This window comes from Marmota monax, unplaced genomic scaffold (assembly GCF_021218885.2).
Source record: "Marmota monax isolate L192 unplaced genomic scaffold, Marmota_monax_Labrador192_F-V1.1 WCK01_AAM20220418_F8-fsc00006, whole genome shotgun sequence".
NCBI lineage: Eukaryota > Metazoa > Chordata > Mammalia > Rodentia > Sciuridae > Marmota > Marmota monax.
In genome coordinates, this window is record NW_026693712.1 from 17,267,157 (window position 1) to 17,290,665 (window position 23,509).

Here is a 23,509-nt window from a genome sequence, read left to right on the forward strand (position 1 = left end):
TTCTATTTAGATAACTGAAATATCATCTTATGTCTTTCCTATAGTGCTCTTCTAGAGCTATCCTATATAATAATCAAAAGTTGGGAAATGTCATTAGAGTATTTTTTTTAAGTTGGAACTAACTCAATATAGCTGCTTCCTGTTTCTGTGAATGCCAGAATGACATTTTGCTTCATAAATATGCAAATAATGAACTGGCAGATTCTAGGGCAGTGGTTTTCAGTGTTCATACATTAGAATCACCTGAAAATACTAAAAAGGTACTAATGTCTGTGCCCCACCCCCAGAAATTGTGTCTGAGATGTGACCTGGGATTTAGAATTTTTACAAGATCCCTATTTGATCCTAAGGTGCACCCAAGTTTGAGAACACTGTTTTAGGGAAAATGCCAGTTGTTTTTAGGATGACCAGAAGAGCAGCAGGTGCTTCTATCTGGCTTTCATCCTTTCTTAGCCTTTCCATATATGATTCTACTTTGTTATTTTAGGCTCTCCTCATTTTGCTCATGTCAAAAGTATGTTTAAGAATTTTGAGTGGGTGAAGAATAAAAGTAGTAATAGAAATAACTAGTAATTTTTTAATAGCTGTGACATGCCAGGCACTGTGCTAAACACTTTACATACAGTGCATCATGCTTTAGTCCTATAAAACCCATGTTATTTTTTGCACATGAGAAAGAGGCTTAAAGGGGAGAGTAAGTAACTTGGTCAAGGACTCCTATGGTAAAAGCCTTGTCTAACTGCCAAATTCAAGATTTGATAGTAATATTATACTTAGTAACAAAATAATGCACTTAATGACAAAATAACAGAGGTTCTCCCACAATTGAGAGTTTGTGTAGGTTTCTCTCCAAGGCAAAGGCCCTGTAGTCATCAGCATGCCAGCATGAATGAATGAATGCTTTATCCTTCTAAGGAAATGAGTTCATCTACCTCTCACATTATATGTATACTTAAGAAAAATAATGCTAGAGGGGGTAGGAATAACAGTAGAGGCACATTTGTACTCTATATTCTTTCTTTTGCCTGGATTTTTTTCCAAAATAAATCATTACTTTTATAATTAGCAGTGATTATCTTTGGGTTTGGGGATTATAGTTACTTTTAAATTTTACTCTTTTTGTATTTTCTATATTCCCTACAGTGTTCATGCGTTACTGTTATAACATAAAATTATGTGGCAAATAACACACCCATTATTTCCAGTAGCATGCTTAAAATGAATTTAAAGGATACCTAGAATTTTATTTCATTCATAGATAATTATCTGAGAATGAGATAGAGGATCTGTGTTGGCAAATGAAAGTTATCAAAGAAACTTTAGTTTTGATGCAGATATAGCAATCATTTGAAAAGGACGAATGAGGTATATTGTATTCCTACCAGCTGCCACTGGTTAGAGGTATCCAGCAGGTGTTTCCCAAAACAAATGATGCCAAGCTAAATTCGGAGTGCTGAGATCTTAGATTATAGCTCAGGTGCATAATAGCAAGATTGCTTAGTTGTGATGGTAATTGAGGGTTGAGGGTGTAAATTTGGTCCACAGAGGAGGCAAATAACTTCACCCTGAAATGGAACTACAAATCACATTCTAATGGCTGACTACCTCCCAAAGGCACTAAGTTTGATCTAGGAAGGACCAGATGAAAGTGTGTACACATAATGAGAAAAGCGTCTTCATCGTTTAAAACAGCCCCAATCCAAACCTTCCCAAACATGGTGCAGGAAACAAAAACAAAACATTTCAGGCATGACCTGCTAGCCCTTACCTGTCCAGGAGGGGCGCTCTCTGCCCCCAACACCTGCCTATAGAACACGGGATCGCAACTTCGTAGAGTGTTCTGGCGGCTGGCCAGCGGGCTGGCAGCCCCAGGTTTCTTCAGCAGTGGGTCGCTGCGGCGCGAGTCAGTGGTGAGGTACACCTGATGGTAAAGGTGCGGTGGCATCAGACCTCCCCGCACGGCGTCCGCGTGCAAAGAGGTCCCTGGTGTTCGGTACAGGGAGCTCACTGGGGCTCGGTATAGGTCCCGAGACTGCTTCCACTTGTAAACTTTGAATATGATAACTCCCAACACTGTGACTACGAACCCCACAGAGACCAAGATTAGAGAAAGAAGTAGGTAAAAGGTGAGGTTTTTATTCTGCTCCCGGGGAGCAGAGCCGGAGGGGAACTCGGCCCTGGCTTCTGGAGATTCCTCGGTTACGGACACCGTCAGGGTAGCGGTAGTGGATAGCGATGGCTCTCCATTGTCTGTGATCAAGACCGTGAGGGTCTGCCTGGACGAATCCGTGTCCTGGACTGGGCGAGCAGTACTGACTTGACCTGTGTGAAGTCCCACAGCAAAAAGGCTCTGGTTGGAGGCTCCCAAGAGGCTGTAGGAGAGCCAGGCATTGTGCCCTGCATCCGCATCCCAGCCTACCACCCGCGAGACCACGTGGCCTGCAGCGGTACCTCGAGACAACATCTCCACCGAATTCTGGCCAGGCCGCGGGTAGAGGACCTGGGGGGCGTTGTCATTGCGATCAGTAACAAAGATGTTCACACTGATGTTGGTGGTCAGGACCGGGGTGCCCCCGTCACTGATATGAGCTGTTAATTCAAACTCCCGCCTATCTTCGTAATCCAGGGGCACTAAAGATGACAAGACGCCACTGTCACGATTTATCGTGAAATAATGACCCACTAGCCCGGTTTCAGCGCCTTGCTCAAAGAGAAAGAAGGAAAGGCGAGCATTCTGTGGGGCGTCGGGGTCCCAGACGCTTAGGTTTAGTATTGGAACCCCAGGAAGATTATTTTCTTCAACATAAACGTCGTAGGAAGATTGGGAAGATTGTGGAGGGTTGTCGTTGACGTCGGACACTTGAACCCGCACTGTCGACAGAGCTGAGAGAGAAGGTGATCCCGCATCCCGAGCGGTGATGCTGAGGTTGTATTCTGGAGCTGTCTCCCGATCCAGGACTGCACTGGTTTTTAAAGTGAAATAATTCTTGAGGGAAGAAGTAAGACTGAAGGGAAGACCTGGTGGAACCTCGCAAGTCACCAGCCCGTTCTCACCAGCGTCCAGATCAGTTACACTGAGCAAAGCTATGACAGTCCCCAGGGGGGCATCCTCAGGGACTGGGCTGTACACGGAAGTGACTGTGATCTCTGGAGCATTGTCATTCACGTCCACAACCTCTACCAATACTTTGCAATGTGCTCCTTCGGGATTGGCGCCCTTGTCTTTGGCCTGGATGTAAATCTCGTGGAGTTTTGTGTCTTCGAAGTCCAGTCGACCCTTAATTGTTAGTACCCCAGTTACAAGGTCTAAGGCAAATAGTTCCCGCACGCCAGCGCGGTTGTGGCTGCCGAAGGAGTAAACGATTTCACCGTTGAGGCCTTCATCCAGATCCGTTGCAAGAACTTGAGCAACGCGAGTGCCAGGGGGTGCATCCTCCGGGACGCGCGCCCTGTACAAGGACTGATTGAAGGCAGGCGCATTGTCATTCGCATCCAGCACGGTGATGCGAATAGGAAGGCTAGTGGAGCGAGCTGGGGTTCCTCCATCCAACGCCGTCAGCACCAACTGGAGGCTTGGCTCTCGTTCTCGGTCCAGGGAGTGCTCCAGCACCAGTTCAGCATACTTGGTTCCGTCCTCCCGCGTCTGCACGCGAAGCGCAAAGTATTCGTTGTGGCTCAGTTCATAGGTTTGTAAAGAGTTGCTTCCTACATCGGGATCGTGCGCGCTCTCGAGCGGAAAGCGCGTCCCTGGCGCCATAGCCTCGCTAATCTCCAATTTCATTTCCCCGGTAGGGAAAGCGGGATTGTTGTCGTTGATGTCCTGGATCACCACTTCCGCGCTGAACAGCTCCAGAGGGCTCTCCACCACCAACTCCAGAGTTACAGTGCAGGAGGGCAGTGTCCCACATAGCTCCTCCCGATCCAGACGGTCGTTCACGAACATCTCTCCGGTCTCCCAGTTCACCTCAAAGAACCTACGGCTTGCTCCGGACACCACCCGGAGCCTGCGGGCTGACAGACTGCCCAGATCCAAACCAAGGTCTGCGACCACGTTACCCACAGTGAAACCCTTTTCTCTTTCCTCCAGGATCTCATAGTGAATGATGGTGGAAGCCTTGTTCAAGGCACCGAGCAGAAGCAAAACTCCTACCACTCTCCCGGTGCTTACCAGTCCGCTCCTCCAGGCCTCTGGGACCATCTCACTCAAAAGCAGTTCCTCTCAGCGGGTTCCAGATCGTCCCGGCGATTTCGCTGAGAAACTTTCAGCGGGTTAGCGCTTGGGCGCTAGGCACCGAGTCGGACATGGCTTTCTGGGTGCCGCTGATTTGCTCGCCGGCTGTACAGCCTCTGCCTCATCCCGGGGCGCAGAAAGGGGACGGGCCGGGGCCAGATCTCCAGCGACTTCATTGGCCGACAGCGGCACACAGAGTCCCAGCCAATAACTGCACGAAGAATGCGCTAGCGCGGGGCTCTCGGAGCAAGACTCGCGCTAGCGCCAGGAACTTCACTTTTCTTTGGCGGCCTTCCAGAGTTTCCGGCCAGAGCGCCTTGTATTATCGGTACTGAGGGAAGTCCTACCACAGCCTGGAAAGCCAACCACGCGACGGTGAAGCTAGCTCTTCTGCGAGTCTCCAAGCCAAATCAGAACCTACTAAACACGTTTTTATCTCTTTCTTTGATCACAAGAAGAGAGATCAAACCAAACCACAATCTACACAACTTTGTGTGGGTAAAGACGCCAACAAACTTGGTTAGAGGACAGATAAATAGCTGGACCCTACTTGTAAAAGGAATTTAGTATTTCTGTGGAGATGTTAATCAGTTTTATAGGTTGGGGGTACAGCTCAGTGGTAGAGTGCTTGCCTCTCATGAATGAGGCCCCTTGGTTGGAGCCCCAGCACCAAACAAGAAAAATAAAATCAGTTTTCTTTTTAAATGAACTGTAGAGTTCCCTGTAACTTCCTCATAGAGCAAATCAAGAGGAGCAGAAATGCTGTTTGGTTTCACTGCCTTATAAAATTTTAAAATAAAATTCAGATTTTATTTCTTTTAAAACTGGATGTCATCATTCAGCTTTCATTTCTTAACTAGAAAGCAACGTGAAATTTCCCTACCCTGTCTTTGCCAAGGAGCATAATCTCAATTGGTTAGAATACAATCTCTCAAACATTTCTCTTGATCAACTCTTTTCTTGAGATCTTGGGTTCCTATGCCACGAGGAGAAGTTATATTGCTAGTGAATATTCACACACACACACACACACACACACACACACACACAGAGAGAAAGAAAGAGTGGGGGGTGGGGTGGGAAAGAAAAAGCTAGGTTTGTACACCATCTAGGACCTTTATAAAATGGTTGAGATAATGACAGCAAAGTTCCACAAACTGTTTAGAGAAAACTAAAGGCTTTAGCCACAGAATAAAGAGCCCTGAATTTTCTACATTTAGGGTTGTAGTTACCAAACAAAATAGCAATTCTCAGGATAATGAATAAGAGAATCAATTATGAAATAAGTCAGAGTTGAACTGTATGCCTTGGATAAGAAACAAACCTCTAAGGGTTCCTGGATTCCTATCCTATTAAATTAATAAGACAGGTCAAGTGCCTAGTACAGAATTAACCTCAATTCATGATGCAAAGCACCCCACTAGATGCTCAATGTAAAGTTTTAGAGCCGCATACTTTTCCTATATACTTGTCTTGGGCATCACTTGATTGCATATAGTGCTTTCCGAAGAGTAACTGAATCTTGAATAAGAAGTAGGCAGATAGGTTAGATATACAGATAGGTAGTAAGTTTATATATTTTCTGATGAGAAGCCATGTGATCTGTTTCCCCATGTCCTCAACACTTCAATTTATCTCTTAAGTACCCTTCTCCACGCCCCCCCCCCCTTTTTTTGGTACTGGGGATTGTACCCAGGGATGTTTTACCATTGAGCTACATCCCCACCCCAGTCCTTTTTAAATTTTATTTCTTTATTTTGGACATGGTATCACAAAATTGCTGTGTCTTGACAAATTGCTGAGGCTGGCCTCAAACTCACAATCCCCCTGCTTTAGCTTCCTGAGTTGCCAGAATTATAGGCCTATGCCACTGCGCCCAGCTAAAACCCCAAATTTCAAATGCGTAAGTTCACAATTGGCCAGACCACTCCGAAGCCTGATAGGCATTAGAAGACAGAATATATCAGAATTTCATGGAATCTGAATTAGAACAAGATATATTCCATGTTTGTATAATTATGTCAAAATGGATTCTACTGTCAGGTATAACTAAAAAGAACCAATAAAAATTTTAAATATAACCCAGTCATGTGTTACTCTCAGTTTGAGAACCAATGGCATAGGTTTCGAGAATTTTTTAGAAATGAGGAAATATTCTTTCTAGACCTACTGAGGCAGAATTTACATTTTGACAAAATACCTAGGTGATTTCAAAACCTTAAAGTTTGAGACGCACTAATCTAGTGAGTTATTCAGTGGGTTATACTAACTTATCAATCTCTTTTTCTTCCATTTACCATTAATTAATTCACAATCTGGATTTTGAAAAATTGCTATTTTTTTATTTAAAGACAGATATCTGTAAATAAATAGTGCCAGGGGCACTTAACCACTAAGCCACATCCCAGCCCTTTTTTATTTTGAGACAGGATCTCACTAAGTTGCTAAGGCTGGTTTCAAACTTGTAATCCTCCTGCCTCAACCTACCAAGTTGCTGGGATTAAAAGGCATGCACATTGTACCTTGTGAAAAACAGCTTTAAAAATTTAAGCAGTTTTCCCATTGATAATAAGGCCCATAATTTTTGTAAGACCTCTTCATAAACCAGTAGAAACTTCTGGAACTTATTCTCCACAGTAGCTAAGGTGAATGTTCTAAAATTTTAATTGGATCCTATAATCTTCCAGCTGCTCCTCAGTAGGTTGTACTGGTCTTGAAATAAAATACCAAATCCTTGAACTTTTCAACATGGAGGCGGAGGTCGATAAGCTGGAACTGACGATTTTGGACTTTCGGTCTCCATGTTTTGACTGTTATGAATGAAATGGCCGTGAGCATTGAAGTATACAAGTTTTGGGTTCCAGAAAGCTGACTCTGATCTGGATTACATTCAGTATAGGCTGGAATATGAAATCAAGACAAATCATCCTGATTCAGCAGGCCAGAAAAATCCAGTTACTGTGCTAAAGGAATTGTCAGCGATGAAGTCTCTGCTATCAATCTTTATATGCACGTTTTAAACAAGTTGCTGTTGAGCAGAAAGAGTCTAAGAGCTGCATTTATGCTACTTTGAATAAGTCTATGACCATGATACAAGAACTACAAAAGCAACAGATCTGGAGCTGTCACCACTGACTGAAGAAGAGAAAACTGTGACAGAGCAATTAAAATCTCACATAACAGACTCATGAAGAAATGGACTTGCAAAAGGAAACTAAGGAAGAGATCCATTCCAGAGAAATTTAGGAAGATGTCTTGTTAACACTTGATGATTAGAGGTGGGGGGCTGGTAAAGGAGAGGAGGTTTGGCTTGAGTGACAGGGTAGTGATGTCTTTAATATGAATGGAAATATAAGAGCAGATATTATCTATATAAAATTTAGCTCCCACGATCCCTCCAAAAAGAAAAGTGGAATGGAAATGCAGGGATTTAAATATATATTTATAAATATACTCATTTTCTTTTTATTCTTTTTTTTTTTTTTGTGATGCTGGGGTTTGAACCCAGGGCTTTGTACATGTGAGGCAGGTACTCTACCAACTGAGCTATATCTCCAGCCCAATGTACTTAGTTTTGCAGTTTTAACTAAGGAAGTCCCTTAAACCTATTTTGGACCTGTTTTTCTTTTTGTATAGTTGAGATAATGTAGATATTCTGCCTTATCATAAAAATAATGTTTATTTATATTTCAGGCAATCAGTGTGTGAATGAGTATGATTTAGAAATTAAAGAATAAGCAACATATTGTTTATATATATATTTGTATAAAACTTACATTTAAAAAAAATTTTAGTTGTAGATGGACACAATATCTTTACTTATTTTTATGTGGTGCTGAGGATTGAACCCAGTACCTCACATGTGCAAGGCTAGTGCTCTACCACTGAGCCACAACCCCAGCCCCCAAACTTCCATTTTTTGAAATGTTGATTATAGATGGGAATCATTATTGATGAGACCATTAATATATGATGTATAGGGGCTGGGGATGTGGCTCAAGAGGTAGCACACTTGCCTGGCATGCGTGCGGCCCAGGTTCGATCCTCAGCACCACATACAAAGATGTTTGTCCGCCGAAAACTGAAAAATAAATATTAAAAAAACCTCTCTCTCTCAAAAAAATATATATGATGTATAATCTCTCATAAAACCTAATTAATGTAATAAGTTAGCTTTTCTGTGATAACCTCACTTTTATTTATTTTCCTGTTCCTTCTGCCTGCTGATGTTGAACAACATGAGATTTTCTGAAAAAAAAAAAAATCCTCTGCATAGTATCCAAATTTCCATGTCTTTTCCCTCCCCATATTCCATTTCACTTCTTTCAGTATGATCATAACCTAAGGAAGCCTTCTGATGGACTGTTCTTCTCCCAGGAAAGCTTCTTTCACCTTTTTTCCTCTGCTTTGCTAATTTAAAAAAATTTTCAGGTCAGTTCAAATGTTATTTCCCAATAGAAGTCTTCTAGTAGGCCTCAGTTAAAACCAGGATCCTTTGTTGAACTCTCTCACACCTTTTTTTTTTTCACATTGAACATAGTAAATTTAAAATTATATAATTATTTTTTTGTTTAAGAATAATGCCTGACTTTTCCACAAACAAACTCCAGTACAGGGACTATGGCATTTTGTGACAACTTGTATCCCTGTTATTTAGCCCAGTAGGCACTTTGTGTGTCTGTGTGTGTGTATGTGTGTGTTTGTGTGCACACATGTGCACACTGGGGATCAAATCAAAGCCTCATGCATGCAAGGCAAGTACTGTAGAATTGAATTATATTCCCAGCCCCATGGCTTTGTCTTTTATAGAAATTTTATTAAAGAGGAATTACAGACAGCCATTGCAGTACATTGAACTCTATAGAGATGGCTCTGGGGCAAGTGAGAGTCAGAGGGGCACTAAGCAACTCTGTACCTCACTGAGGAAAAATAACTACACATAGGCAGAGGAGATCCTGAGAAGCTGAGAGGCAAAGTGTCCTCACATGCGTTCTTTGTGCAAACTTGCTGAGAGAGCACAAGAAGCACCCAGATGCTTAGGTCAACTTCTCAGACTTTCTAAAAAATGTTTAGGTGGAAGACCACATCTGCTAAAGAGAAAGGAAATGTTGAAGACAGGGCAAAGGTAGACAAGACCTGTATAAAAGAGAAATGAAAATCTAGTTCCCTATTAAAAGGAGGGGGAAGAAGTTCAATGTTTCCAATATACCCCAAAAGCTTCAGCCTTCTTATTTTTTCTGAGTATCACCCCAAAATCAAAGAGGAATATCCTGACCTGTCCATTAAAGATCTTGCAAAGAAACTGGGAAAGATATGGAATAACACTGCTGCAGATAGAGGACGAACAGCTTTATGAAAAGAAGGTCTTTAAGTTGAAGGAAAAATGTGGAAAGGATATTGTTTAATACCAGGCTAAATAAAAGCCTAATACTGCACAAAAGGGGATCATAAAGGCTAAAAACTTTTTTAAAAAAGTTAAGAGAAGGAAGATGAGGAGAGAAAGATGATGATGAAAGTTAGTTCTATCATACTTTTTTGCTTATCTACAAAGCATTTAAGCCCCCTGTACACAACTTACTCCTTTTAGAGAAAAATTTTGAAATGTGAAATGTGAGGCTAGCATTTGTTTTTAAACTCTGCAATGTTTACTTTGTACAGTTAATACACTACTGAATGTGTTATGTGTGTGTGTGTGTGTTGTGTGTTAGGGATTGAACCCAAGGGTGCCCTACTACGAACTATATCCCCAGACATTTGTTTGTTTGTTTGTTTATTCATTCATTCATTCATAGATGGGGTATTGCTAACTTGCTGAGGCTGGCCTCAGCCCCCTAAGTATTTGGGATTATAGGGATATGCCACCACACTTGGCTGAATGTGTCTTTTGATTGCCCTGTCCGGATGGTATTTCCAATTATCATAAACTTTGCCTGATATAATATGGGGGTTGTAAATGGTCATGGGTATTTAAAGCAGGGTCTTGTTGGTACACAGCAAAAATTAATTAAATATGGGGATGGTAGTTCTTCCATCTTTAGTTATCTCTGATGTAGTTTATATGAATAATTGTTTTGCTAACTGAACACCACTCTGTAATTGAAGGGGAAAAAAAAGCTGTAGCTGTTTTCTTGACATTCTGAATGGTTCTAGATAAATATACCTTTTATTAGAAAAAGAAGTGGAGTTGGGGATGTAGCTCAGTGGTAGATCACTTACCTAGGAAAAGCAAAGGCCCCCTGGGTTTGAGCCCCAGGTTAGAAAGAAATAAAGAGAAAGAAAGAGGGGGTTGGAGGGAGGGAGGGAGAGAGAGGGAGAGAGGGAGAGAAAGAGAGAGAGATCTAAAATATTTAATCTTTTCTATCTAGTTTCTTTTATTTACCATAATGTCAAATCCAGCTTTTGACTATTCCCTAAAATCTGTTTTCTCTAAACTTCCTCATCCTCTAGTCCAATCAGAAATTCAGAAATCATTTTAAACATCTGCAACCCCATGTCCAATTCATCACCAATCCATGTCAATGCTTACTACCTCCAAAATATATTTTGAAACCATCAATTATGTTCCCTGTCTACTGCCACCACTTGAGTCAAAGCCACCTTAAACATTGTGAGAGCTTTCTCTTTGATATTCTTACTTCCTCTTTTGCTCTCTAAGATCCATTTCACACATGTAGAAACGTGAGGCTTCTTTTAAAAAGTCTACATTATTTATTTTTATTGCTAAAAATAGTGCTTGGCACTCAGACTAGCTATATGATTTGTGGGGCTAATGCAGAATAAAAATAGAGAGTTTTGTTTGTTTGTTTGTTTTTGTTAAAAAGTACTAAGAATTTCAAGATGCTACAGTAGAGCATTAACCCAAGAGCAGGTGATTTCCAAGCATGGGTCCCCAGGTGTGGAGCCTGTGTAACTGCACAGGTCACATGCCCATGAAGATGGCCCTGCCTGGAACAGGGGAAACCCTCAATAAATATTACCTGATATTAATTTTTAACACTGAGTAATTGCCTAATTACCTGATATTATTCCCATAGGATCAGTAATATCAGAAAATCCTATTCAACATTGAACTCAAGAAAAATTATACATAATACTCTTTAAAATCCTAAATATCATCGAGTAATCTTTCAATTTGGTTTATCTATTTGAAGAGCATTCTAAGGATAAATGAAGGAATCATCTGAGGAAAAATGGAATATAAAGATAATCTTATTAGCAAACAAATATATACTTAGGTGGGAGATTCAGGGATTTGGTGAAGAATCTGGTTTAGCCTTAAATATTTATCTGAAGTTTACATGGATATTTTTTCACACTTTAATTCTTTGATTTGAACAGATGACCTGTGAATTTTAAGAATAAGTTTTAAGGGCTAGAGGTGTGGTTCAGTGATAGTACTTGCCTAGCATGTGCACGGCCCTGGGTCAATTCCCAATACTGAAAAAAAAAGTTGTTTTATAAGCTCTCCATCCTATCTAATCTTTGAATAATAAGAAATCATCACATCAAAATATTTTGGAGCAACAATGATTTTAGAGGTAAAAAACTTAAGAAAAAAGATGTTTATAATTTTTCCCATGTGCTATTTTCTAGTCTTGATCACATTACTCTCTTACTGTTTATTACATCACAAAGCTTAAATGGATCAGGAAACTACTGCAAAATTATTACTAAATTTGTCCACATGAAAATCTTCCAAGAGACCTAAATTCTTCTCAAAGAGATAGAATTTGCTAGCTTTAATTTTGTCCCAGCATGTTGCTATTACATTGTTATCTAAATTATTATTTTCTCACCAAATGAGTAGCCTTGTATGTTTAAGTTATTTATTTTTTAAAATTAAGTAATTCATTATATACTTATAACTTTGAAGAAGAAAAAATGTAACTTTCTGATCATTAAAATTTTCTGGCATTATAGAATTTTAGTACATGATAAAGATGCTATCTCATGTCACTGGGACAAAGATGAAGCTTTTAATAAATAGTGTTGAGATAATGGATAGCCATTTAGAAAAAATAAACTTAGATCCAAACCTCAGCCCATGCAGGAATAAACTTTAAATAGATTGGGAATTTAAATGTAAAAACCAAAAAGTCATATAAGTACTAGATGAAAACAGTGATGAATGTTCTTATAACCTAAATGTGGGGAAAGGCTTTCTAACTCTGACTCAAAACCTAACTAAAATACCAGAAAAGATCAATTTTTTGATCATATAAAAATAAAGGAGAGGGCTGGGGTTGTGGCTCAGTGGTAGAGCTCTCACCTCGCACGTGCAAGGCCCTGGGTTTGATCCTCAGCACCACATTAAAAAAAAATAAGTGAAATAAGGGTATTGTGTCCAACTACAACTAAAAAATAAATATTAAAAAAGGAGGAAAATTTTGCATCATAAAAAATGGCATAAGCATAATCAAAAGGCAATGACATAGGAGAAAATATTTGCAACTTATATATCTTGGAAAGAGATAATATCCCTAATATATAAGCAATATTTTATAATTTTAGGACAAAACACTTAAAAACCTAATAGAAGGAAGGTACTGTGTAATGAGATTGACCAAGTTATGTTATGTGCATTACAAATATGGCATGATGAATCCCACTAGTACATATAATCTACCAATAAGATATTAGAATCTCTCATGAGGTTAAATAGGCTTAAGAGCATATATATATGTATATGTATGTTCTTAAACATATAAAAACCTAACCAACCTCATGAGAGATTCTAATTAAAATTATGTTGAGATTTCTTTTTTTACTAATCAGATTGGCAAAAAGTTTTTAAATGTTTGACAACACACCACATAGATGAGACTATGAGATAATAGGCATTCTTATTTGTTTGTAGGAATGCAAAATGGTAGAGCCTATATTGAAGGAAATAGATCTATCAAAATGCCATATCCCTATATACCCTATAATCACATTATTAGGATTTTATTCTGAATATGTGCCTCAAAAATGACAAAAACACATATACACTGGGTTATTCATTGAAACATTATTTGTAACTGCAAAAATACTAGACACTGCCTAAATGACAAATTATAGACTGATTATATGCAGACTGGTTATATCACAGATTGTCATATGTGTGTGATGAATGGAATTTTATGAAGCTATTTTAAAAAATGAAGATTCCTGTATATTGATATAGAATGATTATTTTAGTCAGCTTTTTTGCTGCTGCGACCGAAACACCTGATAAGAACAATTTTAGAGGAGGAAAAGTTTATTTGGTGCTCACAGTTTCTGAGGTCTCGGTCCTCAGTGGTTGGCTCCATTGGTCTGGGTCCAAGGTGTGGTAGAACATCATGGCAGAGGAGTGTGGTGGAGGAAAGTGGCCCAGGCCATGACACCAGGAAGCAGAGAGAGACTGTAGGCAGGTAGTGTATGGATGGAGGATGTGGGTCATGGGAGGTGTGTGCCTTTGGGTTATATATTTTATCTTTAGTCTATAGTCTCTTTCTGTTACCACCCAGTTAATTCCTATCAGGGGATTAATGCACTGACTTGGTTAAGGCTCTCATAACCCAATCATTTTACCTTTAAAGTTTCTTGTATTGTCTCACACATGAGCTTTAGGGGGACATCTGATATCTAAACCATAACAATAACTTTCAGGATATATAATTTTTTTCTTTTAACCTTGTAGAACTAGCTATACCACTGTAAACAATTAGGAAACTGATCAAAATACGTGAAAAAATACTTCTAGTCATTGGCTCAAAAGTCAGTACAGGACTACAACACAAGAGAGAAAGAAAGTAAATGAAGATCTCTAAACTAGAATATCCAGTTTTTTGCCTTGAAGCAACTTTCAGACCATGAGACAGAAAAGAGGAATTTAAAGAAAAACAACAGGTTTAGTCGAGTTGATGGATACAGATTCGAGTTTGAAGAGACTAAAGCAGTCAGAATCTGTGAACAGAAGAATACTGAGAAAATGAAGCTACACAAATAACTCCAGAAATCTGGATGAGATCTCCTTGAGTCTTTGGCTGAATAATAATCTGAGCATTCACAGATGGGTATTCCTTCAAAGCTGGGCAAACAACAAACTCCAGAGAGCTATACATTGAAGAATTCTTGGAGATAGCATGGGACTGGGACCATTTGAATTTCACTCAGCCAGAATAAAGAGACCGTGCTGAATACTCAGAGCAATAAAAAAGGTAAAAATTTAGCATACCCTTCAGAAAAAGTTACTATAGATGTGTCTTAGTGTAGTTTAAGAATAAACCTTGTGCAGCGTACAGTAGTGCATGACTGTAATCCCAGCTACTCAGGAGGAATGAGACAGGAGAATTGCAAGTTTGAGGCCAACCTGGGCATCTCAGCAAAACTTTGTCTCAAAATAAAAAAATAAAGAGGACTGGGGATGTAGCTCAGTGGTACAGTGCCCATTGTACAGTACAATCCCAGTACTAAACAAATAAATAATGTCTGTCATCCAATAAAAACATTATAATACAAACAATCGAAAATTGTGACCCCAAACCAGAAAGAAAATTATACCTAGAAATGGGAGAGGTGAGAAAATAAGCAGGCAAGGACTTTATTTTTATTTTTGTGCTGGGGATTGAAGCCAGGGTCTTGCAAGTGCCAACACATGCTCTACCACTAAGCTACACCTCAAGCCCCAAAGACAAGTACTTCAAAAGAGATATTATAAATGTGTTTGAAGATGTAAAGGAAAATATGATGATAATGAGGAGAGCCCCTGGAGAGAAATGAAAGAATTAAAGGGAACTCCTAAAAGTGAAAAAAATCAAGTATGTGAAGTGAAGTGAAAACACCATTGGATAAGATTAGCAGCATATTAGATACTGAAGAGATCACTAAATTTGACCACATAGCAATGGAATCATCCAAACTGAAACACATGGATAAAAATGATTGGGGGTGAGGGCAGACAAGAACAGAAGCTCAGAGACCTGAGGAGAAATATCAAGCAGTTTAACAAGTGATTTTGGAGTCCTATACTTGCAGGGGAGGAGTATGTGTATCTGAAATTTCAAATAAATATAGCTTTAAATTTCATAAATTTGAAGAAAATTATAAGCCCAAAGAAGCAAAATACTCAATGAAGAAAAATACACCAAGGTACATCACAACCAAATTATTGAAAATCATTGACAGAGAAAAATTTAGAAGTAGCCAAAGGGGAAAAAATATCAAATACAGAGAAAGAAGATAAGATGGCAGATTTCTAATCAGAAAGAAAATAAGGCAGAAGAGAAAAGACAACATAATTAAAGTATTATAAGAAAAAAAGGTCTTCCTAGAAGTCTATATTGAGCAAAATTATCCTTTATGAAATGAAAGTGAAATAATTTTAGGAGTTTTCACCACAAACAGAAAAAGTATGTAATATATATATATTAAATAGCTTGATTAGCCATTCTACAATGTATACACACATCAAAATCAGGTTGTATCATAAATGAAATCATAAGTGAAATGTACACAACTTTTACTTGTCAACAAAAAATTAAACAAATTAAGGTGAAATTAAGATTTTTTATATTTACTTTTTAGTTGTAGGTGGACATAATATCTTTATTTAATTTTTTTTAATGTGGTGCTGAGGTTTGAACCCAGTGCCTCATGTGTGCTAGGCAAGCACTCTACCACTGAGCCATAGCCTCAGCCCCAAAGATTTTTTTTTTTGACAAACAAAAATCTGAGAACATTGCAACCAGAAAACCATCAATATAAGAAATATTAAAGGGCTGCAGTGGCATACATCTGTAATCCCTGGGGCTCGGGAGGCTGAGGCAGGAGGATTGCAAATTCCAATCCAGCCTAAGCAACAATGAGGTGCTAAGCAATTCAGTGACACCCTGTCTCTAAATAAAATACAAAATAGGGTTGGGATGTGGCTCAGTGGTCAAGTGCCCTTGAGTTCAATCCCTGGTACCAAAAAGAAAAAAAAAAAAAGAAAGAAACTTTAAAGGAAATTCTTTAGTCTGAAAAGAAAGGATACTAGATGCAAACTTGGATCAACATCAAGAAATTAGTGAAAGAAATGGTAAAAATGTAGGCTAAATGTTAAGACTGTTCATTTTGCTGGGTGCAGTGGTGCATGCCTGTAATTCTAGAGATCTGTAGGCTAAGACAGAGGATCTCATGTTCAAGGCTGGCTTCAGTAACTTAGAAAGACCCTGTCTCAAAAAAAAAATTTTTTTTCCAAAAGGGATTGGGGATGTGGCTCAGTGGTAAACCACACTGGGTCTAATTCCCAGAACAACAACAACAAAAATGACTTCACTTTTAATTTCTTTAAAATATAATTGTGATTTAAAGCCTAAATAATAGCATATTATAGGCTTCTAATATTTGTAGAAGTAAAGTGTGTGACCGTAGCACAAAATACCAGAGGAAGAAAAGGTAATTAAATTGTTAGGGGTAAAAATGGGAGTTCATAACCCACTTGAATCAAAGTGTGAAATATGATATATCAAGAACTATGTAATGTTTTGAACAACCAACAATAAAAATTTTAAAAAAATTGTTATAAGGTATTCACATTATATGTTAAGGAATAAACTATTATTTAAAGTAGATGGTGATAAGTTAAAGATTACATACCATAAACCATAAACCCTAGAACAATCACTCACAGAATTAAAAAGGACTTCTTATCAACTATTAGCAGACACAGAATAAAATACTAAATCATACTCAACTAATTTGAAAGAAGGCAGGGAAAGATGGAAAAAAGGACTAAACAACGGATGGGATAAGGAGGAAATGAAATGCAAGATGACAGACAATAATCCCAATCATATCAATATTACATTACATGGAAATGGTCTGCATGTAACAATTAAAAATCTGATATTTTCAAAATAAATCTAAAGGCAACATCCAACTATCTATAGAAAAATGTACTTCATGTATAAAGGGTGAAAAAAGATAATTCTTGCAAAAACTAATTATAAGAAAGCTGAGGTGGCAGTGTTAATATCAGAATAAGGTAGGCCTTAAGATAAGATATACTATCAGGGATAAAGGTAAAATGATAAAAAGGCCAATTTATCAGGCTGGGGATATGGCTCAGTTCATATAGTGCTTGCCTTGCATGCACAAGGCCCTGGGTTCAATCCCCAGCAAAACACACACACACACACACACACACACACACAGTCAGAATGTTGACATTCATTAAAAAGCATGATATATAGAGAAATAAATTCACAAGAGAAAAAAATTCATTAAACTTCTATTGAAATTTAAAATTTTTGCTCTGAAAAAGTCCTGGTTAAGATGAAAAGGTAAACCATAGACTAGAAAAAAGTATTTCCAAACCACGTCTGACAAAGGAATAATATCTAAAATAAAATATACAAAGAACTACCTAAACTCAACAGTTATAACAATTTGAAAATTCTGATTAGATGGCTGGGGATGTAGCTCAGTAGTAGATACTTTCCTAGCATGCTTGAGGACTTGGGTTCAAACCCAAGGACCGCCCCCCCCCCCAACACACAAAATTCCAATTAGAAAGTGGGCCAAAGAAAGAAAGCAGACTTATCACTGAAAAAGATATATGGATGACAAAAAAATCTAAGAAAACATATTCAACATCACTAGTCACTGTAAATATGCAAATTAAAACCACAGTGAGATGTCATACATCTATTTTTAAAGCTAAGATAAAAAATAGTGACAATACCAAATGCTGGTGAAATGTGCAGAAAATGGATCTCTTGCACACTACTGATGGAAATGAAAAATGGGAGGGGAAGGGGGGATAGGAAGGGCAGCAGAATAAAATAGACATTATTATTGCCTTTTGCATATAGGTGACTGTATGACCAATGTGATTCTGCAACCTGTACAATCAGAAAAATGAGAAATTATACCCCATTTGATTCAAATGTATGAATTGTCAAGATCATTGTACTGTCATGTGTAACTAATTAAAAAAAAAAAAAGAAAAATGGGTCCTTTGGAAAATAGTTTGATAGTCTCTATAAAGCTAACCATACATTGTCATATGATACAGCAATTACACTCCTGGATGTATATGCCACAGAAATCAAGACTTATGCCACAAAAACTTGTATACAATGTTCATAGCAGCCTTACTCAAACATCTTCCGAGAGGTGAATGATTAGTAATAAAATATTATTCAGTAATGAAAAGGAGCAGATTCTTGGTATCTAGAGAAACTTTGAAAGATGTTAAGGGCATTATACTGAGTGAAAAAAAATGCAGTCTCAAAATGTTACATACTTGTTACATCATTTATATAACATTACAAAATTATAGAGATTATGAACAGATTAATGATTTCCAGAGATTAGGAGAAAGGGTAGGATAAAAAAGTTCCTTCTGGTGATAGAACAGTCCTATAATTAATTGTGGTACCAGTTATAAAAATATGTATATGTGGTAAATTTTCATAGAATTATTATATAAACACACAAATAAGCACATATTAAAAACTATTGAAATATGAATATAGCCTATAGATTCTAGCAATGTCAATTTCTTTGATTTGATATTGTACTGCAATTATTATTGGGGGAAGCTAAGCGATTAATACCCAAAACCTCTCTACATTATTTTTGAAAATTTCTGAGAGTATATTGTGACTTTAAAATAAGAGACTTTTTAAAATCAGCATACTATATTTATACAGCCACATCAATGTTTATAGCAGCACAATTCACAACAGCCCAAGTTATGGAAACAGCCTAGGAGCCCATCAACAGATGAATGAATTAAGAATATGCAGTATGTATACATAATGGAGTTTGACTTGGCCACTAAGAAGAATGAAATTATGGCATTTTCCGGTAAATGATGGAACTGGAGAACATGTTAAGTGAAATAAGCCAGACTCAGAAACTCAAGGGTCAAATGTTTTCTCTCATATGCAGAAGTAAGAGCAAAATAAGGGGGGAAAGGAGGGGAAATCGGCATGAAATAAGAAGAGAGATCAGTGGAATAGAGGAAGGGGATTGGGGGGGAGAGAGAGAATGGGAAATGGGAGGAATGGTGGAATTAAATTGATCAAACTATCCTATGTACATATATGAATATGCCACAGTGAATTTCACCTTTATGTGTATCTATAAATAGGTAAAAATTTATACTAATAAAAACTATAAGTAAATAGAAGGAAGAATAGTAGAGAAAAAAGAACAGGGCATGAGAGAAGGGGAGGAAAAGGAAAAGTACTGGGGAATAAATTGGAAAAAAATATATTCCATACTTTCATGTCAATATGAACACCAATATTATGTTTAACTATAATACACTAATAAAATAAATTCCCTTTAAAAACAGAAATTGTATGTATTAATAATACACCTTCATATATGACACATTATATAAAACATAAACTGAGAGAACCAGAAGAAGAAAGAAAAATCCATATTTGTAGTTAAAGATTTCAACTCTCCTCTCTTGATGATTGATAGAACAAGTAGAGAGTCAGTAAAGATACAGAAAGGCTATACAATACTACTGAAGAACTTTATCTGACTTGATCTAGCTGAAAATTATATTCTACTGTTAAGAGCAGAATACATAGTTTTCAAATATATAGGAAACATTAATCAAGATTGACCATATTCTATGCCATAAAATGAATTTAAAAGAATAAAACCACACAATGCATATCCTTGGGTCACAATAAAATTAAAGTATATGTAGATAACAAGAATATATTTGGGTAATTTTCAAACATTTGGAAATCAAACAACACAATTCAAAAAACTATGGATCAAAGAAATTGCAAGGAGCATTACCCAATATTTAACTGAATTACAATGGAATCATAACATCCAAAAAATTAGCTGAATATAGGTAGAGCTCAGAGCTAAGTTTATTTACTTAGGGGTATAAAGTTAACAATCTAACATACAACCTTAAGAAGCTAGGGAAAAGAGTAAATTAAAAACAAAGTAGGTAAAGGAAGGAAATAATTAAGAGGATAATAGAAATTAATTTTAAAATGGGCAAGAAATAGCAAAAAGTCAGTGAAATCAAAGTTTCTACCTAATAAACCAAAGAAATTATAAGAGAAGTAAATTACAGGATTGGCTATAGTTTAGTGGTACAGACCTTGCCTAGTATGTATGATAAGCATGAGGTTCTGGATTTGATCCCCAATAACTTCCCAAAAAAGTGAAAATGTAAAAAGAAAAAAAGAATACACTACAGATCAATGTTCCAATATCCTTCAGAAACATATATGTAAAAATCCTTTACATAATATGAACATAAGAAATCCAGTAATAAAAAAAGGAAGGACTAGGATTTATGACAAAATCGAGTATATTCAAAAAATGCAAGGTTAATTAAACATTTAAAAATCAATTTGTAAAATTTACTATATTAACAAAGTAAAATAGAGAAGATGTGAAAAAGCATTTGATAAAATTGAACACTTATTCATTATTAAAAAATTTTCAACAAAATAGAAATCAACTTCCTCAGTCTGCTAAAAGGCCTCTATGGGTTTTTGTTGCTGTTTACGGTGGTACTGGGGATTGAACCTATGGGCACTCTACCACTGAGCTATATCCCCAAATCTCTTCTTTTTTATTTTGAGACAAGAGTCTTGTTAAGTTGCTGAGGGTTGCCTTGAACTTGTGATCCTCCTTGCTCAGCCTCCTAAGTAGCTGGGATTACAAGCATGTACCACCAGGCCTGGCTGGTGTGTGTGTGTGTGTGTGTGTGTGTGTGCACACACCTGTGGTACTGTGTACTGAATGTAGGGCCTTGTGAATGCTAGGTAAGTGCTCTATCACTGAGCTACACCCCCAATCCACCTATAAAAATTTAATGGTGGAAAACTGAATACTTTCCCCAGAAAAAATCAGAAACGAGGTAAAGATATTCACTCTTACTATTTCAATTCAAAATTTCCTGGAAGTCCTAACTAATTCAATAGGGCAAGAAAAAGAAAGAACAGGCTGATAGGAAGAAATAAACTGTATTTATTTGCAGTATACATGTTTGTGTATGCAGAAAATCCTAAGAATTCTACAAAAAGCTACTAGAACTAAAAGTCAATTTATCAAGGACACAGGATCCAAGGTTAGTCCAAAAAGTTAATTAAATTTCTATATGTTAACAATAATCAATTGAAAAAAAAATTTAAATGTACACTTAGAATAACAGAAAGCATTTAATACTAGGCAATAATTTATCAAAATACAAAGGTCTGTAAACTAAAAAGAAAAACATTGCTAAGATAAATTAAATTATACTTAAATAAAGAGCTATACCATGTTCATGGACTGAAAATTCAATGATGCTATTTTTTTCCCCAAACTAAAGCTATAGATTCAGTGCAACTCTAATTAATACCCAGAAGTCCTTTTTGTTTGTAAAGAAGGTGTCAGAATGATACCAAAATATATGAAAATTAAGGAATATGGAATGGTAAAAACAATTTTAAAAATGAAAACAAAGTTGGAGAGCATATACTACTTGATTATAAGACTTTATTACAACACTACAGTAATCAAGATAATGGTATTTTGTCACAGTGACAGAAAGCTAAATAACACATAAACTATAAGGGGCTGGGGATGTAGTCAGTGGTGGAGTGCTTAGCTAGCATGTGTGAGGTCCTGGGTTTGACCCCCAACACCAAAAGAAAGAGAAAGAAAGAAGGGGGGAGGGTGAAAGACAGAGTATAATAGAAAAAAATGAATTAGTTAGGCTTTATCAAAATTACATATTCTCCTCTTCCAAAGACTACTAAGAAAATGAAAAGCCATGTCATGATCTGGGATATCCATAAAATACACATGGGACAAAGAATTCATATCCAGAGTTTATATATATACATACATACACACACACATACATACAAGTACATATTACTAAGGATTGAAACTAGAGGTGCTCCACCACTAAGATGTAATTCTATGCCTTTTAATTTTTTATTTTGAGTTAAAGTCTGGCTAAGTTACTGAGGTTGTTCTCAAACTTGTCATCCTCCTGCCTTAACCTCTTGAGTTACTAAGATTAGGCAATCAACTAAGTTAAAGATGAGGAAAAGATTTGAGCAGTTACTTCAAGAAAATATACACATAACCAGTAAAGACATGAAAAGATACTCAATATCTTGATTCAATTAAAAAAATGTAAATCATGATAAAATAGTACTACACACCCACTAAGATAGATAAAATGTAAATTTTTGACAATAGGATATAAGTGAAATTCTTTGTACATTGTCAATAGGAATGTAAAATTATAGTGCCAATTTGAAATAATTTTATAGCTTCTTACAAATTAAACTGAGTTTCTAGTATCATATATGCCATCCCCAGCTCAATTCTGCTTTTAAGTATTTACCAAGAGAAATAAAAAAGCATATGTCCACAAAAGGACTTGTTCAAGATTATTCATATCACCTTAATTCACAATAGCACCAAATTGGTAACGACTCAAACACTGATAAAAAATTGAACGGATAAACACATTGAGACACTTCCACACAGTGCAATACTGCTCATAAACCAAAAGGAAAAAGCTGCTGATATATGCAACAACACAGATGAATTTTAAAAACTTGTTGAGCAAAAGATGGTGAATACAAAAGAGCACATGTTATAGGATTTCATTTAGATGAATTCTGGAAGAGGCAAAACTAATTTGTAGTGACAGGAAGTAGATCAGTCATTGCCTGGAGCTGGAAATATGGGGAATCAATTACAAAGGGCTATGAGGAATATTTTGAAGGTTATAGAAATGTTCTAGATTTTGATTTTGATGGTGGTACACAGATGTAAACATTTGTCAATGTTCCTTGAGCTGTATAATTTCAAAAGGTAAATTTTAATGTATTCTACTTCAATAAAGCCAATAAGTTTCAAAAATACAAATGGGTAATGGCAGGTCTCATTTTGCAAGTAGTGCAGGATATTAAAAAATACCCATGTAATAGTCAGGTATGGTGGTATACACCTGCAATCCGGATAATGATATTTGGGAGCTGATGTGGGAGGATGACTTGAGCCCAGGAGGTTTGAGACCAGCCTAGGCAATAGAGTGAGAACTCATCTCAAGGAAATAAGCAAACAAACAAAAATTAACAATTGCAAGCAGGACACGTAAAGTAATCTTAGTAATGAATGGAAAAAAAATTTTATTGCTTTCTGACCTTAAAACTTTTTGTGTCAGGCTGGGGTTGTGGCTCAGAGGTAGAGCACTCGTCTGACATGCGTGAGGCACTGGGTTCGACCATCAGCACCACATAAAGTAAAATAAAGACATTGTGTCCACCTATA

At 37.1% G+C, this 23,509-nt stretch overlaps 1 protein-coding gene across 1 annotated transcript in view; it reads right to left on the reverse strand.

Annotated features, from left to right (window-relative positions):
- LOC124103523 (uncharacterized) overlaps positions 1-23,509 on the reverse strand; it is a 78,160-nt gene that overhangs the window by 28,301 nt on the left and 26,350 nt on the right. Inside the window, exon 5 of the mRNA XM_058584375.1 lies at positions 1,769-4,216. Coding sequence (XP_058440358.1) covers positions 1,769-4,216 — 2,448 coding nt within the window. The remainder of the gene's footprint in view (positions 1-1,768; positions 4,217-23,509) is intronic.